Consider the following 24818-nt stretch of genomic DNA (forward strand, 5'->3'; position numbering starts at 1 on the left):
TAAAAACGAGCAAAGACAAAAATAATTAAAGAAAAAAAAAAAAGAAAGAAAAAGGAGAGGAAAAAAAAAATCAAGAAGCAGCAATGCAAATAAAACCCTCTTACAGAGGGAACAGCCTCAACCTGGCCTGACATCAAGGGGTGCCGATGGCCCAGTGACAGCATCAACAGAAAATGTTTTCTGAAGCATGTTTAGAAGGGATCAAACTGCTTCCCTTCCATTTGGGCACCGACAGCTTTACACGCAAAGTGAATAAACTGTGCTTTATATCCCCGGGGTGGTGCTGGGTGAGCAGGAGGTTGGCAGGGCTGGGATGAGGGCACACAGAGTGCTGCTCACTCCCAACCCCTCTGAGAGTGGGGAGCTCCAACCACCCCGACCCCACAAATGGAACACAGAGCCCCACTGCCTGCACCCCAATCACACAGAGGGGTGGTTCTGCAGTTGAGCTGCCTGCTTGGTTTTTCTCATTCTCCACCAGGCTGCCAGGCTGTGCAACCTGAAAGTAAAACTGACAGCAAGCAGCAGATGCCCCACAGGCAGGCAGGAGGCATGGGGCAGCCTGTGGGATCAGGGAGCAGCAATTCCAGCTCAACACCCCCAACCTGCAACACCCTGCACACCCCCAGTGCACCAGCACCTCGTTAGCTCCATGCTGCTAACGAAGCTGCGTCCTTCCCCTATGAATGAGGAGAGCTCAGGCTGCCAGCAACCCAATCCCTCCTGTTGTTGGGACCCCCAAATCCCTCCCATGCCAAACAAAGCACAGAACTCACGTCGTGGCTCCCGGGGTCCATCTACAGTGACTTTAATGGCTCGGTGGTACGTAGCGACCTGGGTGGGGTTGGTGAACACTGTGATCGTCAGGGTGAAGCTTTTTCCTAAGCAAAGGTAAAGGGAAAAATAAGAAAAGAGGACATTCGCGTGGGCTCGGTTCCTTTGAAAGCAGATTGCTCCTGCTGGAGCGTGCTCAGACATAAATATTCGCATACACCAAACTCCAACACTCATCGTTTCATTTCAGGGATGTTATTGCTGAGCTACAAAGCTTGGCTGGCTCTGCCAGGGTTCCACTGCTGCAACAAAAAGGCCTGGACTGGCTTAGAACAGCCCTGACCTTCCTGGACAGCCCTTTGTCCCCATATCAATCCTCCCACCCACAGCAGCCTACCGGTGCCTCCCCACCCAGACAATTCCTTTTTCCCCCCACAGGAATTCGGCCCCAAAACACAGCACTGGACACTGGACCCCCCCCCCCCCCCCCCCCCCCACCTTCCCCAGGGCCAGTTTGGGTCCTGGTGCCCATGGGACGCTCCTTAGGAGCAATCTGCCAACAAGGCACCTCTGTAGGTGTGACAGATGATGGGTAAAGCCACACCAAGCTGCAGCATAAATGGGCACTGAACCCAGCCCAGCTTCACCCAGCCAGGAGCAGCCCCCCCTGTGTGACCCCCAGCCTAGGAGATGCTGTCCCTGTGCCCCTCTCTCCATCCCCATGCAGGCAGGGAGCAGGAACCTGCTGCCAGGAGACATTCCACACATCATCATGGGGGGCTGTAGTGATGCTATTGAAGCACCAAGCTCGTTACCTTCATTATTAAAAAAATAATAACGATGGGGGAAAAAAATACATAAATGGGAGGAGGCAAGGAATAAATGCTCTCTAAAGCCAGGTTCGGGAGTGCAGCCCCAGCAGAATGGGAGGGGATGGGAAGATAGCAGCAGCCATACGCCCCCTACCCTGCTCTGCTCCCACCCTGTACACCTTACAGCACCTGCAGCCCTCTGGGTTCACGGAGGCTGCAAGGGAGCAGCTCCAGCTGAGCCCCCCCTGAGCACCCACTGCAGGATCACAAAGGCATCGGGTGCTGCAGAGCTGAAGGGTGAGCAGAATTCACCCCAAAGAAGCCACGCATCGCCCTCAGCCCTGCAGGGAGAGCCTCCCCCGCTCCATCTTCCCCTGGTTCAGGTTTCTCAGATCCCAGCCACCGTTTGATGCTAAGGATGGACCCGAGACCCACAGCAAATAATAATAATAATAATAATAATAGACATAAAGGCTATTCATATAGCTAGAAGGAGATAATAATAATAATCAATAATAATAATTTCTCCTTCAATCTATTCTTATTATTATCGTCTTGAGAACACTCAGCAGAAGCAGCTCTGCAAACATCCCAACCCGCAGAGCAGCACCAAGCAGCGCCTTCACCTCATTCTCTACATAAGGAGGAATTGTGTCCCCCCACCCCCACCTCAGATTCCCTCCCCTCCTCCCTCATTTCGGACGCGCTCCGCAGCCCCACTGGAGCGCCGGGATCCGCACAAACCGCGTCCGCAAAAAAGCCGACGGGAGCGGAGCTGTGGAGCCCGAGCGTAAAGGTAAGGGTTATTAAGGAACATGATTTTAGGAGGTATTTCCACGTGGAGAAAGGCAACGGTTGGTTGTGAGTCCCCGAGCAGAGCTGCAGCTCCGTGCTGGTTCTGCTGGCTCGGATTTATTTATTATTCCTTTCTATTTTTGGTTGCTGCCGTTAAATGGATGCTCCTTCTCCAGGTGATCTTTTCCCCGCATTTTTTGGCGTCCTCTCACACAACCACGGCCGCGACCCTCCTGCCTCTCTACCGGCTCTCAAAAATCCCTCCCACGAATTGAAAACGACCATTATTACTCAGCACCGTTTTGAACTCATTTCTCTCCTTCTCGGGAAACCCGGGCTGACGTTCCTCCTCCTCCTCCTCCTCCTCCTCCACCTCCATTCACCGCTCCCGGCCCCGACGGCCGCTTCCAGCTCCGTCCCGCTCCCCGGCCCCTCAATGGGGCTCCCCGGGGGGCATCGCACCCTCCGACCCCCCCTCTAACCCCAGCTTTCGTTTGGACACCGCCGTACGAGCAGCAAGGCAGGCTGTTGGAGCACAGCGAACACCCCCTCCGCCCCCCCCAAGTGCTCGAGGTCCCCTCCTTTTGTTCTACAGATGCAGATGGCGATGGGGAGGGGAAGGATCTGCTCCTGCTTCTGCCCCCGGTGCGAACACAACGCCCAGAACCGTTCAAAGTTCGCAAATCGAGAACCTCCCGGGGCCGATTTGAGGGCACAGAACTCGCTGTGACCCCCTGGGCGTTTTCACACACAGCATTTACACGAACGGACACACAGAGCTCTGCTCCAACAAAACACTGGGCATTAAATTCAGATTTCCATCGATAGAAACAAAGCCGGAGCGGGGCTTGTAGGAATGAAACAGGAAGGTAAGAGCGGCAACCGGGGTAAAAACCCAACCGGAACGATTCTGAGCATTAAATACCCCTCAGAGCCCCTCGGTTTGAGGGGGAGCACAGCCCAACCACCGACCGAAATAAGGGAAGAAAACAGCCCCGATCTTTGCTCCTTCTCAAGGTGCAATGAGGACCAGAGGGAGGAAGGAGAGACGTGGAAACTGCTTGCTTCCAGCACGGCAGAGCAGAGCAGGCAAGTTCCCAATGCAACCAAAGGCAGAGCCGAGGTTGGGTTGAGTTTGGAAATTCGGGGAAGAAAAAAAAGAAAAGAAACAACAACAAAAAACAGAAAGAAAAGAGCCGAAGGGAATAATTGATTGCAGAAATGAAAGCTTAATTCATAAAAGAAAAAACATTTTCCGCCCATCAACCTGCAAGCAGTTAAGCGGGGAGTTTTTAAAGAAACGGCAACTTGGAGAAGGAGCCAACAGGAAAAAGGAAATGTATGAAAGAATGTAAACTATTCAAGTTTCATAAAGAGGAACAAGTAAACAGTTATTACATGCAAATAATTCCTAACATCACTGCTTTTAATTAATGCAGAGAAGTCAAAATATATCCGACGTCGTATGTGTACATCCAGAGATGGAGAAAATGCTACCAGATGGCCATTAATGTGTAGCATTCTGCTTTTTTTTTTTTCCTTTTCGGAGTGAATTAAGTGGCTCAGTCTGCAGCCTTTATTGGTGATGAAATGCTGAAATGCTATTGACGCTGTCGGGAATTCAGGTAGGACGCGGCTGGGAGGGGGGAAGGATTTCCTTCCAGCTGTTTGCAGGGGATTCGTCCTGCTCTGGAGATGGCACAGATTCATTTCCTGGATGGTTTGCTGTCACAAACCATTCCTTGAGATCGGTGCGGGGCTGAGCGACAGAGCCAGAAGGTAACATCGCCCTTCTGCTTTCCCATACAGCGCGGGGAAAACAAGTGCGCCTCTCCCGCCCGGCTCCCGCATCTCCCACGGCGTTAAGAACGGATCTCCCCGCAACCCCACCCGCAGGACACCGCTCTTCCCAGGAGAACCGCACCGCCCCGTTTCCATCAGCCAACAACGAGCCTCCCCCTCTTCCGACACCGCACCGCATCTCCCTCAATTCCGCAGCACTGAGATCGGGGCTTTCAGCCCCGCACCGGCCAGGGGCTGCTTTAATACACGCAAGCTTCGCAATGAGGTTTTTTTTCTTGCCCCTTCCCCCAACCGAACATCTCAGGGAGGAGCGGAGCACCGCCGCAGCCCCGAACGACCCATTGAGGAATCACTTTGGAGCCGGGGTTGGGGGGGTTCCTCCCTGCACACCCCACAGCAACACAACTGCCTCGGTCGGTTTGCGAGAAAAACGCCGTTAAATAAAAAAAATAGAGAGCTTTCTTTCCCCCCTTTTCTTTCTTCCTTTTTTTTTTCCCCCCTGGAAGAAAATAAACCCCAAACAGGACGGCCGACACCTACCTCTGCCGCTTCTCCCGACAAATCGGAGGTCGTTAAATCTCGCCACTTGGTTTTTCATCACGGCGGAGGCGTTGCGGAGCTCCGCGGAGTAGTTCTCGTCGTTCCCCGCCATCACCGTCACCACCGTCCCATCGGGGACATCTCCGAGAGCCACGACCTGAGGGCAGGACGAGGGGAATTCAGGCTGAGGTGACCGAGGTCTGAGCCGAACCGCTTCACGGCTCTCCTCCCCTCGAGATCGTCCCCAAACACAAAGCAAAACCAAAAGCAATTCGAGTTCCAGATGATAGATTAAAAAAAAAAAGAAAAGAAAACGAAGGGGAAGGGACAAGCGAGCTTAGAATCGAGGTTTGAAAGCAGCGAGGGGCTCCAGGGTGCCGAGGCTCTGCCCTGCAGCAGCGAGGAGCCGCTGTCTGAGGGGGTTCGATTCGACAGAACTGCGCTGCGGAACTCGGGCGCAGCGGAGGAACGCGACCAGGGCCGGGCCCAGCGCTGCAGCCCCGCACTGCAGCCCACCCCCCATCCCGCAGGGTCCCTCGGAACCGCCCCCAGCCCCGCTCCTCATCCCCGGCCCGGGCCGACCCGTCCCAACGCACCGCGATGCAGCCGCTGCGGCGCTTCGCCCTCCGCTCGCGGCTCGGCTCTCCCGTTCCTGCCTCTCTCTCTCTCTCTCTCCCGGAAAGGTAATTAACCTCCGTTCTCATTACACTTCAAAGTTGCCTGAGAGCTCCTAACTGTACGAAATATCTTAGATGCCGTGACCGGAGGGCAATGAGGAGACTTGATTAAAAATAATAAGAGCGGCTCCCCTCAAGCTGATGTCAGGAGCGAGTAAAAGCGAGAAGGAGGGAAAGAGGCGAGAGAGGGGAGCGGCACCCTGAGCCCCGAGCCCCCTCAAGAAGGTCGCCCCTTACCTTGAAGGCGACGGGCAGCGTCTTGTTGCACCTCCAGTGAGACGGCAGCACGGAGCACAAGAAGTTGGGGCTGTCGGTGCGCACCAATTCGCCGGCGTGATCCGCCAGCACGTCCACGACGGAGCGCACCTCGGGCCGCGCCCGACCGCCCGCGGCGGCGGCCCCCAGCGCCCCGCTGTTTTCTCCCATCTTACCGCAGGGGAACGCCGTGGAGGGGGGTGTGAAGCGCCTGCTGGTGCTCGGATCTACGGGAATACGCATCACAACGGAGGGCGTCAAGGAGCCGCCGCCGCGGCCGGGGGTTGTGAGGAGAGCGGCGGGGCTCGCCGCGAGCAACCGGGCCCCGTCCCGGTAGATCCCCACTCTCGGCGGGGCGGTGCGGGGGGCTGCTCGTTCCCGGCCCCGGGGAGCGCCTGCGGCGGCCTCGCCGCTGTCCCGCCCGCCCCGTCCGGGGAACGGCAACGCGGAGCCCCGGCACAGCCACGTCGCGGCCGGGCTGTAGGCTGCTCCCCTCCGCCGGGCGGCCCCGACAGCAACTCCCAGTGCCACCGCGCCGCCCGGCACCGTATTTACTGCCGGCCCCGGTGGGGGGGCGGGCCGGCCGTGAGTGACGGGAAGCCTCACCAATGGGGGGCCTTCCCCCTGCCCCCCCGCCCGGCTCCCGGGAGGCAGGGGGGTGTGGGCAGCGCCGAAAGGGGCGTTGCCTCCCTTAAAGTGGGCTCGGCCTTACCGAGTCCCGCCCCGTCGGTGCGTACGGGCTGAGGGAGCGCGCGTCGGGGTTTCAGGGGCCGCTCACCGGCCGTGCCCCCGCTGCAGCTCAGCCGTCGCGGGGCGGGGAGAGCCGCTATTCTCCGCCTCTGGACACCGTCTCCACTGTACGGCGGTCCCGGGGCGTCCGCAGCGCTCGGTGGGAGTGCGCACGGCCAGACCCCACCGCAGTCGTTAGCGAAGTGACCGCGTATTCGGGAACAAAACGGAGCCGTCGGTCTCTTCGTGGCAACGCCGAACCGGGAGGAGAAACGCGCCGGGAGCGGGTGGGGGGAACCCCGGGGGGCGACACGGAGCGTCTGCCCCTGTCTGGGGGGGTCCGGCGAGGCGGCCCGCGGCTGTGGGCACGTCGGGAGCGGTGCAGAACGCAACTTCTGTTCTTTTTTTTTTTTTTCTTTTAAAACTTCTTTCCCTGAGCTCCTCCGTAAACGAATACAACGTTGTTCTCCCCAAACCGCAACGCGTGGAGGGGCCCGAGCCGCGCTCCCGTCCTGCAGAGCCGAGCCGAGGACGGGAACGAAAACAAAAATAACCCGTGTTTGCTTTTTTCTGTTTGTTTGCCTTTTTTTTTTTTTTTTTTTTTTAAGACGTTCTGTTAATAATAGGGAGCAGTGCGGGAGGAGCGGAGGTCCCCTCGCCCCGTTAAGCCCCGTCCCGCAGCTCTCCTGCCCTTTTTAGGGGAAAGCTCCGCTGTGCTCAGCGCTATTTTCTACCCCTGTTTACAGGCGGGGGGGGGGGGGGGGAACGCTCTCCCTTCTCCCTCCCTTCGCGGAGCTCGGGGCGCGTTGCGGGAGGGCCGGTCTTGGCCGAGGTTCTGTTCCCCCCCGGTCCCCGTGGGATTCCCCGGGGGTGGCACGGAGAGGGTGTGAGCGTGAGGGGGGGGCACACGGCGCCTGCGCAGTGCCCCGCGGGCGGGCAGCGCTGCAGTGCGGCCGAAGCGCCGCTCGTTGGCGCCGCGGTTCCGCGACGGGGCGGGCGGAGGGGGCAGCGGTCCGGCACGGGAAAGCCCCCCGTTCGGCTCTCGCTGGCTACCGTTCACGTCTTACGGCTCTTAGGCGGTGGGACCGTGGTCCTGGGCTTCCCTCAGTCCTCCGTTCCCCTCCACACACCCCCAACGGGCCCATCCCGGGGCTGCGGGCAGAGAGGTGGCACGGAGGTTTCCCACCGGTTCTCCCTCACCGGAGCGGTCGGGCAAAGGGAGCAGACGGGACCGACGGAGCCGGTGCAGTGGGGCAAAGGGAGCATCGCTGCAGCGAAGCACAGTGCTGGGACAGTCCTGAGATCAGCACGATGCTCGGTTCCAGGTTTAGTGGCTTTACATTTCCTTCCTTTCCTGTCTCTTTTTTTCCTGTCCTGCTGGGAACCTGCCTTTAAAGTGGCTCCGCCTAAAAGCCCACATCCCTGCAGAGCACAACCCGTAGTGCGTCACCTCGGCCCCTTCCTCCCAGCCTGCTCCCCACCCGCTTCCCTTCCTCTACACAGCAGCCACCGAGTGAGAAGATGATCCATCCATGGGTGGCCAGGAAAGGCCTGAGCACCCGATGTGGGGCTGACATGCTCACATAAGGCAGGGAGCTCGCATAGGGCAGCCCATGTCCTGTGGGGCAGCCCCATCCCGCAGCGGGTCTCAGCCCTTCTGTACACCCCTGGGAAATCCTCGGGGGTTTCGCAGCTGCTGGTGCGGTGACACACGGCTGTGCGCAGGGCTGGGTGAGCGTGCCCTCCCTAGAAGGCTCTTGCCTTTCATTAAACTTTATGCAAATGCATTTCATCAGGCCCAACTCACTGCACCTTTCAGTGAGGAGTGGCAATGCTGTTCAGAGAGAGGACGCAACCCTGGGTGCTTCCCTCATTCCATCCAACTGCTGTTCCTTCCTTGCACAGATGCGACAGAGATCAGTGCCCACACACAGCCCTGCTGCCCGCAAAGTTCTCCAATCCCTTTTTATACCAGTTTCATCACCTCCGTGTCCTCAAGGTGCCATATAAGTAAATGCCATCCCCAAATACTACCAGGAGCCGGTCCCCAGGGGGCGAGTATTCCCAAGTGCACAAGCTGCTGCATCCTGCCCTTCCCCAGCAGCCACTCTAAAGCCACCCTCTGTCCTCCCCCATTGGCTTTGTCCCCTTCAGAGCAATGGAGGTCGACTTATCCCCACAACCCAGTGCTTCATTGTGTGGCCCCACACTTCCTCATGGCACTGATGCTCCCGTTCACATTGTGGGGAGGCCAGCGGCTCTTTAAATCACTACTTGTTGGGATTTGCTTCCCTCACAGCCTCCTCTGTAGCTGGTAATTCATTTGAGCTACTTTTTAGCAGCAGTGCCTCTCGCTTCCACGGGTGCAGGGCCTTATAGGAAGCTTTCTATTAAAAATTCATCGCAAACTCTGTCTCAGGAGCACAGTGCTCAGTAGGGCCATGCGGGTGTCTGGATCTGTTTTGTAGGGAAGGGATGGGGATCTGAGAGCAGCATGCAGGGAGGGAGCGTGCTATTCATTCATAAATCAAACAGCAGATGCTTGATCCAATGGGGTGTGCGATGGTGACAGTTTTAACCCCTGAGTGTCACTGACAAAACGGGTTTCTCTCGAGGCAATTACGGGTGCTGCAACTGGAGGATCCTGCAGGAGGGAAGCTGCGGTGCTCGGGGGAAGAAATAGGGGGAAACTGTGGGGAGAAAAGGCAGCATCTGCCCCAGACAGAACTCACTATGAGGGCTGGGACCAGCTGTGTGCCCCTTCCTGCTGATGGCTCCGGGGGACTGCACCAGGCTCTGCCACGTGGCCGCTGTGCCCTGGGGTCAGTGGGTACCCAATGCCTGCAGCAACCGCTGCCGCAGCAACAGCTGTCACCAAAACCTGAGTGGGGACATCCATTAACCCCATCACACCTCGCTGTCTGCACCAGCAGCCTTGGACCGGGCAGGATCCTCACACGGAGAAGCTGGAGGAGGAGGAAGGCAATGGTGGGAGTTTTGGGCCAAAATGCCATCACCTGGGAAATTCAATGTGAAATTCAATGTGAAATTCAATGTGAAATTCCCTCCACGCTGCCCGGGGAGGGTTTCGGTCATTGCTGTGCACTGTGCTGCAGGGTGCAGCCTCAGCAACGCTGCTGCTGTTGGCACAGAGCATGCAATGAGAGCCAGGATGCACTTCTCCCCTTGCACCGTCCTGCAGGCGCTGCGTGCAGCATCAACACCCACACCCCCATGCACACCCTGACAGGATGGGCTGTGATGCACAGAGGAGCACGAGGGCCATTGATGTGAATCCTGTGGTTCTGAAGTCATGAAAGCACCGTTCTACATTGTTCAGAACCACGATTCTCTTCTCCCCACAATGGCAGCAATGAAGAGCGCGTCCGGGGCGCTCATCCTCGGTGCTATTGATAGTGCATGGCAGAACCTTGTGAGCATGGGTCCCATCTGCCACTTCCACTCCTTCTTTAAAAGATCCTAATGACTGTCAGATCCTTTTAGTTCTTAATTAATTTCAGAGTTCAACTGCAAATAGGAAACAAGACAGCTTTTGCCCTTACGCATATGAATATTACTGTTCCATTTAATGTGGTTACTGGTGGAATGCTGTTATTCATTCCTGCCTGCAATAAAAGCCACATGTTTTTAAAACTTTGCACTTGAAAAAAACTTTTAGGAAAGAAATCAAGTATGTTTTGTATGCATGGCATGAGATAAAAACTGGTCATAAATATTCAAAGAACAGTCAGAGCTTTATGCTTGATTTAAACAAGTGAACAGAGAAGCGCGATGGTTGAAGTGGAGAATGAAAGCCTGATGTTCCTTTAAGAATGTGCTTATGCAGAGAAAAGGATCCATTCATGCAAAGGTTACGGAGCACCTGAGGACATCCCATCTCCAAAAACGCCCCAAGGTAGGTAACAACTGGAAGCACAGGGCTTCATTCAGAGTTATTGGAGTCTCTGGGGGGGGTCTTGTTTGTTTTGGAGGGGTTTTGAGGGATGTGACCCTATGGGGATGGAGGACGTCTCACCCATTCCCAACCAGAGGAGCCATGGGATGGACGCACTGCCCGGAGCCCTTCATAACCTCACAGCACGACGGGGAGAAATAAAAAAAATTCCAAAGGAAAGAAAAAGGGGAAACGTCTGGATGGTGGAAAGCGGAACCGAAAGGCACATGACGGCGAGAAAAGTACGGCGGGGCCGATGCAAAAGAAAAAAGCACAGTGTGATTTGTGAGCTCGAGGAGAGCGGCTGTCACGGAAGGGCAGCACCCTCTCTCTCTGCTGAGCGTGCAGCGGTGTTTCCCTGCGCGCATTTCCCAATGCTGCTGTGATGTTGGGCATCAGGCGGGCGTGCGGTGCTCCCCCGGGCTGCTGGGGAAGTTGGATGCAAGCGGAGAGAAAGCGGCCGCTGGGAAGTGCTCACGTTCCCCACTCTCACCTACATCCCCACTGCAGGCCGTGCTGTTGCTGTCTTGGGGCTGTGCTGGCTGGGAATCCCCCTGGGGGTTGGTGCAGACATGGGGGCTCAGGGAGGTCGGGGGGGCTGGCGGTGCGCAGCTGGCGCTGGTTGGAACTCTCATCTCTCTTGGCTCAGGTCTAATAGAGCATCTCAGTGCTACATCTTGACAAAACCAGCTTTAGAGGCAGGTGCAAACATGCCGTGGCTAAGCTGTAGCTTCTCTGCAGGACATCAGCATTGCACAGGGAACCTGCTCTGCTTGCCCTGTGGGCACCCCGCAGCCCTTCAAGCAAGTGGCCAACAGAGCAGCTCTCTGTGGTGGCCCTGTGCATCACTCCACAGTGCACGCTGGGCTCCTGCTGCCTCACCCTGCTGACCTCTGGGCAGCAGAGATACCCTTGTTAATTTCCAAAGCCCTTCCTGGAATATCCTGGTGCTGGAGATGGGAGAGCTCCCCCTGAATTTCAACCACGTCCGGCCCTCCTCCCCCACCACCTGCTTTTCCCCATCCCCCCCCAGCAGGGAATTACTGCCTGGGTTGGGCAGAACCCCGATGCACAGAGCCAGCAGCTGGGAGGGATGCACATTGCAGGAGCTGCTCCAGGAGTACGCGGTTTGTCAGCAAGCCCAACCCAACTGCTTTCATCCAGGTGAGGGTTTCCCCACCTGTCTGCAGGCAGATGGCTGCAGTTAGCTGCACGAGCACAGAGTGGTGGTGGTCATCCAGTAAGAGAACAGTTTGGAAAAGCCCCACCAAAGCAAAAAAAAGCAGAGGTGGCAGACAGGAAGCACGGACTGATTGCAGCAGTGGAGCCTGAAGAAGCTGCAAGGTGCGCAGCAAGCAGATCACATCCAGCTGCAGGAGTGCAACAGGAGGGCAGCAGCACATCTCTGCTGTGTGTTGCTCAGTGCAGCACGAGCAGAATGCTGCCTGTGAGCATCAGCTTGCCCCCAGGGGCAGCTCCCAGCTCTCTGCATTCTGTTGCCTCCTCCAGTCGATGTTGCAGCTCGAGCTGCTCGCCCAGCACCCCCACATTTCTGGGGTCCTCTCAAGGACAGCGCTGAGCACAGGGGGCTGTCCCACCTGGTGCTATACCTACACTGGGGACACACCAAACCCCCACGGAGATGTCACATGCACTCAGAATCACAGCTCTCGGCCATTCCCTGCAGATCACACCAGTTACAAAGGAAGACGTGAAGTCACGGGCGAGCAGCTCAGTAATGTCACCCCATAGCTCAGGGCAGGTGATGCACGTAGAGCCCCTTTGCAATGCCACTGCCATGATCACGCCCTGCACGCTTCCTTGCAACACACTGGCCTTTTTTGCACAAAATGAGCATCCTCTCCTGCACAAATTGTTCCTCGCCCCCGTGGGATCAGCTCCTGCTCTTGGCCATGTCCACAGACTGGCATTCTGCAGTGGCAGTTCCTCACCAGTGACAAAGCTCAACCTCAGACAGCCGTCAGTGGCCAACGCACAGCGAAGTCATTCAGAGAAAACTGCCCTCTGCTTCCAATAGCAAGTTGTCCTTCACTCTCAGACCGTTTTTTTTTGTTGTTGTTGTTGTTTTTTCCAAGCTGGTTTGCTTTCTGCAATTATTCACCAGTTTCACTTCTATGAATAAGGCCGGGTGCTGCGCTGTCACTGCGCTGTCACAGCGGGGCTGCGGTCGGACAGCTCTGACTCGATGGGCTTTGGGCAGAGCTGCTTCTGCTCCTTCCTCGGATTATTTTTTCCGGTGCAAACGCTCTCTGTTCGTATTTCTAGTAGAGATTCTCATTGCCAACAAACCCCCCTGCTTTGGCTGCTAAAGTGGGATGGTGTAGAATGGCTGCAGAAAAGAAACCCCAAAGCGGGCTCAGACCGCACCTCGCCCTATGCAGGCACCCAACAAAACCCCCCTGACCTGAATGGAATTAGTCACAAACATACAGCTAGACGGAAGGTACTTTTCTGGTTTCTGGCTATGAACTCAGACAAATCAAGTGCAGCGCTTCTTAGGGGATGTTGTTAAGTCACCGTTTGCTGCACATCCATCTCCTGCAGCTTGGGAAGGGAACCGCTGCCTCCAGCCCTGCAGTGAGCTCCTTTTTGCAGAAGTTTCTTAGCAGTTTGGAGCTGTCTGTCTGCCTGGGTCAGCTGTCTGACACGGCCGAGGCCGCGGGCTGGGAAGCGAAGCGGTTCAGCAGCAGGTTAGGGCTGGAACCCAGAGAAATGGAGAACTTGTCCAGACAACTCGGTCGTGGCTTTGGGTCTCGCATGAGCAGCCAGCTCTGCGGGGAGAGCGGGGATCTTATCTGCGAAACGCAACCTCAGCTGTTTCCTTGGGCCGGAGCCATTCTGCGTCTGGCTGAAGGGACCGCCTGAACCTCCAAAACTGGAAGAGCTCGTGTGGTTTTGGAGAATATTTTTACATTTTCTCCTAAAACTGAACAGAGGGCCCTCGCTGGCAGGAAGCGTGGGCTCCCGGAGAAGACATTGGCGGAGGAAGCAAGTTGTCTGGGTTCAATTCGCAGCTCCACCGCAGCCTTCCCCAAGGACCCCAGACAAGTTGCTCATGGGCTCCAGCAAGTGCTGCAGCTTCCATCTGCAGAGCAGCAGCGATGGTGTTTGTGCCATCCCCAGCATCACAACCTGCTCCACACCGCTGCCCCACACACAGCCCGTATCTGGCCTCGAGGAGCACCCCGCTCCCATTGGGGTGATGCTCCTTCAAGGAAAGCAGTGCGAGCCCCAGCAGGCTCACATTCTTGACATTTCAATCTGCTGTGCCGATCAAACACGCACGTATGAGCCAACCCTGCCAACAGCGAGCGCTCTCAACTTCCATTTATGTCAGTGGGATTGCATTCTCGCAGGATTGGGGCTTTTGATGTCTCACTGGCTTTGCTCTCCCACTGAAACGCAGCCACAGCCATGGTGAGGTGGTGGGGATGGGCGGTGGAATGTCTGCATACGAAGTCTGGGGACACAGAGTGCGAATTCCCCTTTGCAGGAGCGCATCCCAACCCATCCCATCACCACAGCCCTGCCGTGGAGTCACAGAATGGCTGAGGTTGGAGGAGACCTCAAAGATATTCCAGTTCCAAGCCCTGCCATGGGCTGGGTGCCCCCACCAGCTCAGGCTGCCCTGGGCCCCATCCTTGGCCTTGGGCACCTCCAGGGATGGAGCACCCACAGTGCTGGGCAGCGATGCCAGTGCCTCCCCTCCTCCCTTCTTCAACATTAACCAAGCTCATTTTTTTTCCAGCCTGTCAGGTCCGACCTTGTTTCTCAAAGCTGAGGATATCTCGTGCAGGTTGGGAGAACCAGAAACTCTTTCATTGGTGTCTGTTCCCCCATTGACCTAAGGAAGGCAATGGGGAGAGCAGCAGGTGGCAGAGCTGAGGACTGAAGCACACAGATTTGGCTCTCAGCACCTTCAGGTCTCCCAACCACCCTCTTCATCTCTCCTACATCACAAAACACCTCTGCAACCCTGACACAAACAGACCCAAATGACACAAAGAAGCCTGTGTCAATGGGTTCCATCCACCCCAGCGTCTGCAAAAGCAGTGAAGCCCCAGTTTGCCATCCCAGGGGCTGCCACACACAGCTCACCAGGGGACAGCTGGCAAAGCGGAGCTAACAAGGAGCAGACCCATGAATTTTAGGGGGGAAAATAAAACAAACAAGGGAAGTGCAGCTCCGTGCCCAGTTCAAGGTGCAATAATAAACAGGCTGCAGTAATGTGGAGCAAATGAGGGTCTGACATGCTGTGCCACTTAGTAAGCTGCAGAGGCAGGGAGAACTTGAAGCACATGCTTGGGACTTTACTGCCAGTGGAGCTCTCAAGGTTGGGGCTTTGATGTGGGAGGTGGGGATGGTGCCAGAGGAGTCCTCACCACCCCAGTAGGGACCTGGTTGCAGCCCCACCGCCGTGCTTGGAGCTGGGGCTGCTGCTGCCCGGGCTGGCACTTGGGCTGAGCTCATGGAAAAAGTGGTGGGCTCACTCCTTTTGTGAGATTTGCCAAACTGACCCAGGGCTAATGAAAGGAGGTGTTTAATTATAGGGTTGAAGGTAATTGGGCACGAAAGCGGGCAGTAAAATGCAGCCATGGTACAAAGGAGTTGAGGAACAAGGGCTTAATCCTGGAACAGCACATCTGATTTACTCTTTAAATTCCCTGGCCAATGCTTCCTCCCTCTCCTAATGAGGGAAAATGGCACAAATCCCCACTAAGCAGTTTATTCCTGACTTCGAGTCACCAAAACCGTGGCACTGTGCTCCATCCCGGAATGATCTCAATGCATATGCTTTGAGTTTAAAGGGAACAGCACAGCCCGCATCTGCAGCTTCACGTCTGCCAGGCTGCAAAGAAGTGACCACTGCAGCTTTCTATGCATGGGATCAAGCATCCATCTGCAGTGCAGCAAACCATGCATCCTCTGTGCTGGTAACAGAACGACCCTGCAGTGATCAGCAGGGAGCAAGCGTGCCTCTTCCTAACAACCCACGTGCTCATCCCAGGGATCAGAAAGCAAATGCATCCATCTGTAGCATCCAACTCACCCCACGTTGTGACCATGGGCACCAATGGCACACGGAGCCCACCTGCCCATCCCCGTGCCATGGCCCAGAAGGTACAGAGGGTGCAAGGAGCTGGGAGGGCTTTGGCCCCAATGCAGACTCTGGTCCAAGAGCTGGTACAGGTTCAGGGTTGTGCTGCTAACATCATTCCTACTGTTTTGTTTTCGTATGTTATTATTTTATTATTTTTTTTTTACTTTTTTAGGAGCTATTTTAACACAAACCATGCTGTGTTGTGAAATCACAGCCCGATATAGCAGACAAACACACACAACTGACAAAAAAACGCCCTGCCCAGCCCTTGTCTTCCCAAACTGAAATATGGACCCAGAGCATCTCCCCTGCAGCCCTCCCATCCAGGATTTGGCCATCCCAAAGGCGGAGGTTGGGCTCCTGCAGGTCCCTCCCGCACAACAGGGACTGTTGTAAAAAGCACATTTTTCTGTCTCCCTTCCCCACTGAGGACGGCTTCTTCTTTAAAAAACAATCTCTCTGCCTTCTCCTATTTTGGTTGTTTTTATATTTTATTTTACAATAGCTTGTGTAATCCATTCCTCATGTTCCAAAGGCACTCGCTTCTTCCAGCGGGAATGGAAAATCATTGTTTCTTTTTATTTTCCCTTTTCTTTTTCTTTTAATATGTTTATGTTATGGAAAATACCCCCAGACTGCAGACGCATTGACTGTCCCACTCTCTTAAAAAAAAAAAAAAAAAAAAAAAAAAAGAATAAATAAGAAAATAAAATTTAAAGCATTTTCAGAAATGGAAAAGCCAAGGAGGATGATGCGGTTGAAGCCCCCCAGGAGACCCCCACACTGTCCCACTCCCACTGCAGACATCTTGCGTGAGCACAGAGGAATTTTTCTCATCTTACTGCATAGAAAAATGCAAAATGCCTCCCTCAACCCCACAGCAATCCCAACCCCAGGGTGGGGTGGGCAAAGCCAGGGTGAATGGTGGTTATGCACCACATTGGATCCTGGAGGCCAATGGGAGAGGTCCAGGTGCCCCAAGGGCACACTGCAACCGTGACAAAGCCTGTCTCTAAATCCGTGTTGGTCCAGAAACAGGGCAAGGCTGATGGGTTTTGGCCAGCAATTAAAACTAAATCTCTTGAAAGCCAGCCAGACTTGGCTGGGAAGAGCATTTGCTCCAGCATCCAGCGTGGTTTCCCAGGAAGGCATTGCAGAGCAGCGCTCAGCTCACACCATTGACTTTCAGACTGAGTGATGCTTTCTGCATAGGACAGGAAATGTTGTGAGAAAGTGGTGTGAGCTTTAAAATGGAAAGAAAAAACAAAAACTACCAAAAACAGCACCAAGGAACCCTGACCGAAGGGATGGCCAAGGCTTCCAAGGGACTTCAGCACTCAGAATGGAAGGGATGGGAGCGCTGGTTCAGCCCATTTTCAGCATGACCCCAACAGTGACCCCGAACAAACAAACATGACCCCAGCAATGACATTTTCTCCCCACCCTGGCTGGACGTGGCCATAAGAAGAATTGGGTGTGAACGCAGCACGCAACGGGAGGAAAGGGGAACGTGAAGCCACGAGACTGAGCTCGGGGCCATCCCACTGGGCTGCTCCACGTGCTCCTGCTATCAGCTCCATTTGGGGATATTTACGGCGTGGCCGTGGCTCAGCCTCACTGCTTCGGATGGGAAGTCACATTCTTGCTCCTAATGCCAACCATGTGTGGATCCAAACACACAGCTCGTTCTTTGTTTCCCAAACTGTACGCGGCCAAAACAGTGGACCGCAAACGCTGACGACGTATCAGAGGAGATCAAGTCTAAGAAATCATCATGAATTAAAGCTCTCAATACAGGGAAACGCCACTGTCTCCCTACCCGCGTTAGATCATAACAAGGTGACGAAAGACAATGGATTTATACCCGTTCCCTCACCCCAAAACACACAAACAGAAATATATCATATAAAAAATAATAAAATAAAAAATAAAGACATGCCATGAGCCAGCGGGGTGTCCTTGGAACAGGCAGAGCCTCTGACAGGCAGTCAGAGCAGCAAACAGCCTTCCCCAGGAGGGGGGGGATGAATGGAGACAGCACAGACTTTGTGGCCCCAGCATGCAGCTCAGGCTCCCCAGATGGCCCCCAATGGCCCACTCCATTGGAGAGCAAAAAACAACTTTTTCTTACCAAAAAAAAGTGTTTTGAGTCTAACTAGGGGATACCTTTGTTGGGGGTTTCTTTTCATTCCTTCAATGTTTGTGCAAACAGACCTCCATTTTCATGGATATTACCAGAAAAGTTAACAAAAAAATAGGAATAGGGTTGAATCCAAAATAGCCCTGAGGCATTTAAGTGAACGTTCGTGGCTGTTCTGCAGTGTTCACCCAAACGTAGCTGTGCGCAAAGCTGGGGATTCAGGCTGGATGTGAGGAAAGACTTCTCTGAAAGAGTGCTAATGCGTTGGTGCTGGATGCTTGGGGAAGAGGTGGGATACCATCCCTGGAGGTGTTCAAGAACCATGGAGATGTGGCTCTTGGGGACATGGTCAGTGGGCAGAGTTGGTGGCAGGTGAACATTTGGACTGAATGATCTTAAGGTCTTTTCCAACCTTAACAGTTCTGTGCAGGAGAAGATGCTCTGAGTTCCACATAGAAAACCATTTGGCCATATTCCATCCTTGGAGCAGTCATTTAATCCTCCCCCTTTTAATAAAAATTATGTTTGAAACAAAGATGTTTATTGCTTTTATGAGTTCCTATTTGTATGGAAATTGCATACAAGACGTGATCGTTCTGTTTCTTGCTCTCTTTTTTATTTCTGAATGAGCAAGCTCAGTTAAACCTCAGCGCTACTTCATTTGGCTTTGGAGGCAGAAAATACGGATTAAAAAGAGCCATGCAAATGTTTTTTATAAGCTTCCCTTATTTCCTTGCCACGGGACTGCCTTTAATTATCTCCATGGAGCACAAAGGACACATCTGTAGTGCCACCATCCCTGAGTGCAGGGCAGCAGGACAGATGTGGTCCGTGTGTCTGTTTGCCAAACTCTGGCTCCTCCTGTCCCTGTCCCACACTCAGTGCTCAGGGGGACACAGGGCACCTCTCGGTTCTGCAAGCTGACCCCATTGATCGGCCTCAAAAGCACACATAACGTTTGGTATTCTCAGAAATAGGCCAAAATCCTGTCTATGTCTGATGCATTTCTTGTCACGTAGCCAGATGGCCCTGCTGAATTGTAGCATCTGCTGTTCTGCTCCTTCAGCAGGGATGGGTTTGGGATCACTCTGCCCCATTCTATTCAGGTTCAGTCCGACCGAACCATCTGCAGAGCCGTTGCTCAGGACCTGGGTCTTCCTGGCCATGATCAGCTCAAGATTTTGCTTGTACTCCTTAACTACAGCTGCAAAGCAAGGATGGCAAAAGGCAGCAGTTCACGGTGCTCTGCCCAACTCTTTACAAGCACTGAGCATCCTCCCAAAAAGGTCTCATCCCACACCTTGCAGTCATGCTCCTCAGCAAGAGCTGTGGGCAGCCTGGATTCCTCACACTGTTCCTTCACTCACTGCTTTCAGACTCAAGACATCACCCAGTGTGCACCCAGCAGCTCGCCTGCACAGCATTCACACTCCTGTGAGCAGCATTTGGAATTGCCGCATCCTTGCAGATACCCCAGGTCAAGGGATGGGGCTCTGAGCAGCTCTGGGTGTCCCTGTTCACTGCACGGAGGTCGAACCAGATGACCTGCAAGGGTCCTTCCAACTCAAACGACCCTGTGGATCTCAGCACAGTGCAACCTCCTTGCTGACCCTCCATTTCCCAATGGGAACACAACCACGTGGGAAAAGGAAAAAATCAAACAGCAGGAAACCACACAGCAAACCTGCACGAGGACGGCAAGGCGCAACGCGTGGGGAAGCCAACAGAACACCACGACGAGGAGAAGGGAGAGGAGATGTGCAGCAAAGCTGCGGCACGGCCCAATGCTGGTTGGCTCCTCCACAAGATCAATAAACAAACACAACCCCAGCAGCGTTTCCTGCTGCACTCACCACGCAAGAAAGTGGAGGAGTAGGCGGCGAAGGAATCGAAGACGCCGTTGGAAGCCATCCCCTCAACCCTGATTCTCACCCTGCACTCAGGCTCTCCTCGAGCAGCTGCAGGAAGAGGAGGAGGGACGGGGAGGAAGAGGAAAGCCTGACAGCAGTGCAGGTAGCCCAGCTCAGTCGCAGCGTTGTGGTCGGGAGCGCAGCATCACCTGATCTGTGGCGTCAATGGCTCTGATGGTGGATGTGGTGACCAGGCTGGGCTTTTTCCTCTTTTTTAATAATAATTTTATGGCTTGCGTCCGTTGGTTCGTGGTGAGCTACAGACCGAGATGTTTTTTCTTTAATTAATCATACTGCTGCCTGAGAAGAAACAGAGGAGAGAGCCCATGGGTTCCTAATTGGGGGATTGAAGTAACAGCCCATTTACAGGCAGTGGTTTTCTCCTTTTAACTGCCTCTTCTCCCACATTCGCCACTCATCCGCACCGATGTTTGGAGCTGTGCTTTCTGACTCCTGGCCCTTGCAGACAATCACTGGTGCTGAGACTGCTTCCATATGTGTAGATGGGTGGTTCTTCTTCACAGGGATTTTATGTGAATTAGCATTAAGCAAAAATCTGAAGCACATGCGGCAGAATAAACACGGCTCTCCACAGAGCAGGGACCTGATGCAGTTGCTCTTGGGGTTTTGCATCTCATTCCATGCAGAAAAAGGGTGGGAGGTTCAGCCCCCATCTGGCTCAAGGCCCAGTAGGGTCACGAGGGAGAAAAGTGAGGATAGGAGGTGCTTTTAAGACTCTATTTCTGCCCTTCATCAGGTGCCAGCTGGGAGCTCTGATTTACACACATAGCAAAACATCATCAGCTGTGCTACCCGGGGAGCTTTGCAGGGGACTTTTTCTCTCGGTCACCTTCCCACTACCTCATTTTCCCTAAATCATGGCTATGCCATCCCCACAAACACAGCACCAAGCCCTTCAGGCACAGCTGGGGCTACTGGCCTTGGTCATTGCCCCTCTGCAATCCACAAAACGGGTCTCTATCCTAAGATTTCTTTTCCAGCCTTTTGGAATCAGGACATTTCCCCCACAGGTGAGGCTCTAAGTGCTTCAATTTGCTCCCTCAGATGTAAGGGTTTATTCTGTGGCCTACAAAGCAATGGTTACTCCTTGCTATCTGTATGCTGTACCTACACAACGCTGCCAGTGTGGGTCACGAAGATCAGCACTGCTTCATTGTGTGCACTGACTGCATTTGGGTGAGAGCAATGGGCACCTCCAGCAACCGGTATGGAAATGCATGGAAATCCAAAATCCCTCCCCTAAGACCTATAAGAAGCAATTGTAGGACAAAACCCACATGAAACCCTTCATCTGTTGCATCCATTGACAAGAAGAGTTTGGTTTTCTTTTTTGGTAGCTGTGAAATGGAGCGGCAGTGAGGTGAAAATCCCACCCTGCAGGAAGCACAGAGGAACACAAGGTGATAGAGGGAAACAGCATTGCTGATGTTTTTGATTGTGTGTGCAAAGCACAGCCTGGGAGAGGGCATGTGATAACAAGAGCCAATTAAAAGTTCTCATGCAAATAACCCATCTCTTCCATGGTCTCCTCTGCAGAGCTGAGCATGCAGCTCTCCCACCAACATGCTCCTGCAGTACAGGAGAAGTCCCAAGCTGGCTGGAGGCAGCAGACGTGCTGCAAGGGATTGTTTTGCTTTGGTTCAGTGCTTTATCTCAGCCTCAGCTGTGCACTGTGCTGCCCAGCTTTGCAGGGATGCAGCAATCCCAGCAGCTGCCCAAAGCCAAGGACCCAGTGCGAGTCTGGGAGCTCCATCTCTGTTTCTGTGATTCTGTGATTTCTGTGATCTCCTCTGAATGCTCAGAGAGAAGCAGCAGGCCAGGCTGGCAGCACCACCCCAAACCTCCCCACTGCTCCAAAGCTTCACATTCACTTTCCAGACATTGCTGCTCCCAGCTCACATGTGATGCAGGAACTGCAGCGCTGCCCCAGTGCTGCAAGCTGCAGCAGCAGCCGTGCACTTCTAGGTTAGAAAACCCAGCGTTTTACCCTCCTCTCAGAAAGAACTGACACTGACTGCTGCAAACAGGTTGCCGTAAGCACACTGACACAGGGGCTTTACAGCCCGTTGACTTCCTCTACGGTGCTGCTAAAACCGCAGCTGTCTGCAGCCGTCCTCCTCTCCTGCACCGCAGCTCTCACCTCTGGGAACAGCACAACCAAACCCGGCCCCAGGGCTGCAGGACAGCGGCCCCAGCACTGCTGTACAAACTTATATGTGCACCCAGGTGCAGAGCAAAAGGCAGAGCTCAGGGTGTCAGCACTTGCTGGTTTGGTCCATAGGACACCACCGCAGCATGCATGGTGCTTCCCAATTGCAGCAAGCGAGGTGGGATGGTGGTTTGATGTGGGAAAACGAGGCATGGGGTGATGGGGATTAAAACCCCTCTTCATTTGGGCTGAGGGCAGACAAATCCACGCCCTTAGCCCTGCAGTGCGCCATCACCTTTTGGAAGGCTGCCTTTTAGCCAAAGCAGCTGTCAGATGTCCCTAAGCCACAGTTCAGCTTTGCTTGCCCCATTCCCCTGCCTAGTGGCTATGCCCGGGCAGCACAGCTCTTCCCCATGCCGGCTGTGGCTTCAGCCATGGGAAACAAGGCATGTGATCGCCTCCATCCCAGCTATCATCCTCAGCCTCGCCGGCGCCAGGCTGCTCTTCGAATGCCACGCACTGCCAGGACCCCCCTTGCATGCGCCCGTGGCCGAGAGGCACAATGCTGCCATTATAACCCCGACGCTCTGCTGATCCCCTGCAGCACGGACCAGCCACGCGGTCGCTCCTTTCTCTGTGCGTCCGAAGGGTTAAAGGAAAGCACCCAAGTCTTGGAGCTATGGAGTGAGCTGCAAGCAGAGGGAATCTGCAGTGGGTCAGGGGATTGTCCAGAGAAGGGACCAGAGCCCTGTGGTAAGGAGGGAATAAGGAGAGAAATGCATAAAGTGCTTTTAGGAAGGGGCCAGGAGTCAGGGGCAACGTGCAGACACTCAATGCTGCCTTGAGGCACAGACTCTGCGCCTTTGTGGGGGTTTCTGGAGCCTTGGAGATGGGTGCTCCTGCAGGACACCGCCTGGTCCTGGGGCCATTCTCACACTATCAGTGAGAGCACAGCCCTGCAGGGCTTTTATCTCTCCTTTCATTATCGCAGGATTGAGAGCAAAGTGGAGAAATTGCAGCTGAAAGCACCACAAAGCAGCGCGCAGCCCCGCACCGCCGGGCACCCGGCTCTGCTCGGGGCAGTGATTGCACCATCACCAGTCACACCACGGTCACGCAGTGCCCTCCACCCGACCCTGGGATCACACGCTGCTGGCACCTCCGTGGACCACATCCCTGTCCTCCTGTGCACTCAGCTCTATAAACCCCAGACCCTGTGCGCTGCCAGCACGGCGGCGATAGGCTGCAAGGTCCCTTCCAACTCAAACTTGCTGGGATTCTTTGATTCTCTGATTCCAGGTGCAAGCAAAAAAAGCAGGTGGGCCAGCAGGCCCTCGTGGGTGCAGCCGTGGGGTCAGACAAGGGAGAGCAAAATGGGATGGAGGAGATGAACAGCAGAGCTGCAGGGACAGCTGCAACAGGGGGTGCTTGGGATGACTTGGAAGGGAATGGCCCCCAAAGGGGAATCACACCCCCAGGTGATGACAAAGCACTTCAGCTGCCCGATGGCATCCCCCAGTGATGTCACACCATAGGCATCGTGCGGCTGCTCCCTGTGGGGCTGCATCCAACCACACAGAGGGAGAGAATCTAAAAATATGCCCAACCTCAACCCATCCACAGAGCACGAGGAAGGTCCCTTTTCTCCCCGAGTTTTCCCATTACGAAATAACAAGGGGAACATGCAAAAATCACCCATCCATTTTAATGGCTCCTCTCACAAACAGCGATGCAAAAACAAACAATTTATGGCAAACAGTGTGAATTTTTGTGTCTGGTCTGTGGTCTTAGAGCATACGTTACACAAGAAGAGCTCTCTGCAGAAGCCAAGGAAACCAAGGCGGCTGCTGGTGGGTTCTCACTCCACACGTCTCTCTGAAGGATGAGCAGAGCAGCAATAACCCCATGCTGACCAGTGTGGAGGAGGAGGACCATGGGAGAAGCCCCGAGGTCTGTGCCCCACCGCACAGCCACACCACACACACAATTAGCCCTGATGTGGTGGGATGCACGAGGTCTAAATCAGGGATAAAATGAGCCCCAAGGACCAAAGGATGACTGTGAGCCTGCACTGCTTTTTCTGTTGAACTCGTTCCAGTCCCACAGTGTTGCCACATCCATTCCCTACCAGGGCAGCACCTGGATTCATCCACACAAATCCTCTTCCAATCCCATCTCAGTGTGCGGTGCATCTCCTGCTTTGGGGAAAGACTTTTTCCTTCTTCTCATGCCTCCTCGTGCACAGCAAACTGCACACCTGGCAGGATGGGAACCTGCTCTGCTGACCCCAGAACATGGCTGGATCCCATACAAGCATCTCTTAAAGAAACAGCAGAGCAGCTGCAGAGCCCCACACTTCTCCCTGCCAGGCTGGGGAGGGCCGAGGGCTTCTGGGGTGGCCAAGTCTGGGGCTGGTAGGGAGACCTGGAGCTGCCCTTGCACCCTTTTGCATTCGTATTCATTTTTATTTAGTTAGAGAGCACAGCTTTGCTCATAGCAGCGGCGTGACCGCCTCGTGCCTCAGATGTAGGGCAGCAGACGTGGGAAGCTGCCTGGTTCAAAGGCTCACGCATGCCCTATGGATCCGGACAATCCAGCCTGCAGTAAAGTGGCTCCGTTTGGGATTTGGCATCTTGTAAATCTGCAAAAGTGGTGGGAAGAGCAGCACTTATTGATCCGACCCCAGAGCCTCTGTGATAAAAAGAGCTGCTCACTACAGTGTGAAAGCACAGGGCACAGCCAGCAGCTGACCCGGCACCCAGGGAGGAGCTGCTGTGTCTCCCACACACTCTACGGCCAGAAGTGAGGCTCTCAGGAGGGTCCCAGCATTGGGATGTGGCCCCCAAGAAGTGTGCAGTGTGGGTTGCAGTGTGCCAGCAGGCGATTCCTGAAGAAGCTAGAAATCTGAGTGCTATCCCACAGCCTTTGTGGGCAGAGTTAGGGTTAGGGTTCAACCCCCCAGCAGGGGCTGTGCACCCACAGGAGAAAGGGAATCCCCAGAAACAGTGCTCATCCCATCCTCCTTCCCAACTTCATCCCATCCTATTTTTTGTCTTTATCCCATCCTCCTTCCTGACTCCATCTCAACCTACTTCCCAATATTATCCCTTTCTCCTCCCCCATGCCATCCCACCCT

General features: G+C 54.6%; 1 protein-coding gene across 1 annotated transcript in view; it reads right to left on the minus strand.

The window, feature by feature from the left end:
- The window catches only part of RUNX3 (RUNX family transcription factor 3), a 44007-nt gene extending 23810 nt beyond the window's left edge, over nucleotides 1-20197 (minus strand). Inside the window, exons 1-4 of the mRNA XM_052698594.1 lie at nucleotides 19456-20197; nucleotides 5639-5883; nucleotides 4725-4881; nucleotides 777-881 (exon numbers count right to left, since the gene is read on the minus strand). Of these exons, the coding sequence (XP_052554554.1) occupies nucleotides 777-881; nucleotides 4725-4881; nucleotides 5639-5883; nucleotides 19456-19513 (565 nt within the window). The 5' untranslated portion in view covers nucleotides 19514-20197. The remainder of the gene's footprint in view (nucleotides 1-776; nucleotides 882-4724; nucleotides 4882-5638; nucleotides 5884-19455) is intronic.
- Between the last annotated feature and the right edge of the window lie 4621 nt (nucleotides 20198-24818).

Source organism: Tympanuchus pallidicinctus, unplaced genomic scaffold (genome assembly GCF_026119805.1).
Source record: "Tympanuchus pallidicinctus isolate F22 unplaced genomic scaffold, pur_lepc_1.0 scaffold33, whole genome shotgun sequence".
Lineage (NCBI taxonomy): Eukaryota > Metazoa > Chordata > Aves > Galliformes > Phasianidae > Tympanuchus > Tympanuchus pallidicinctus.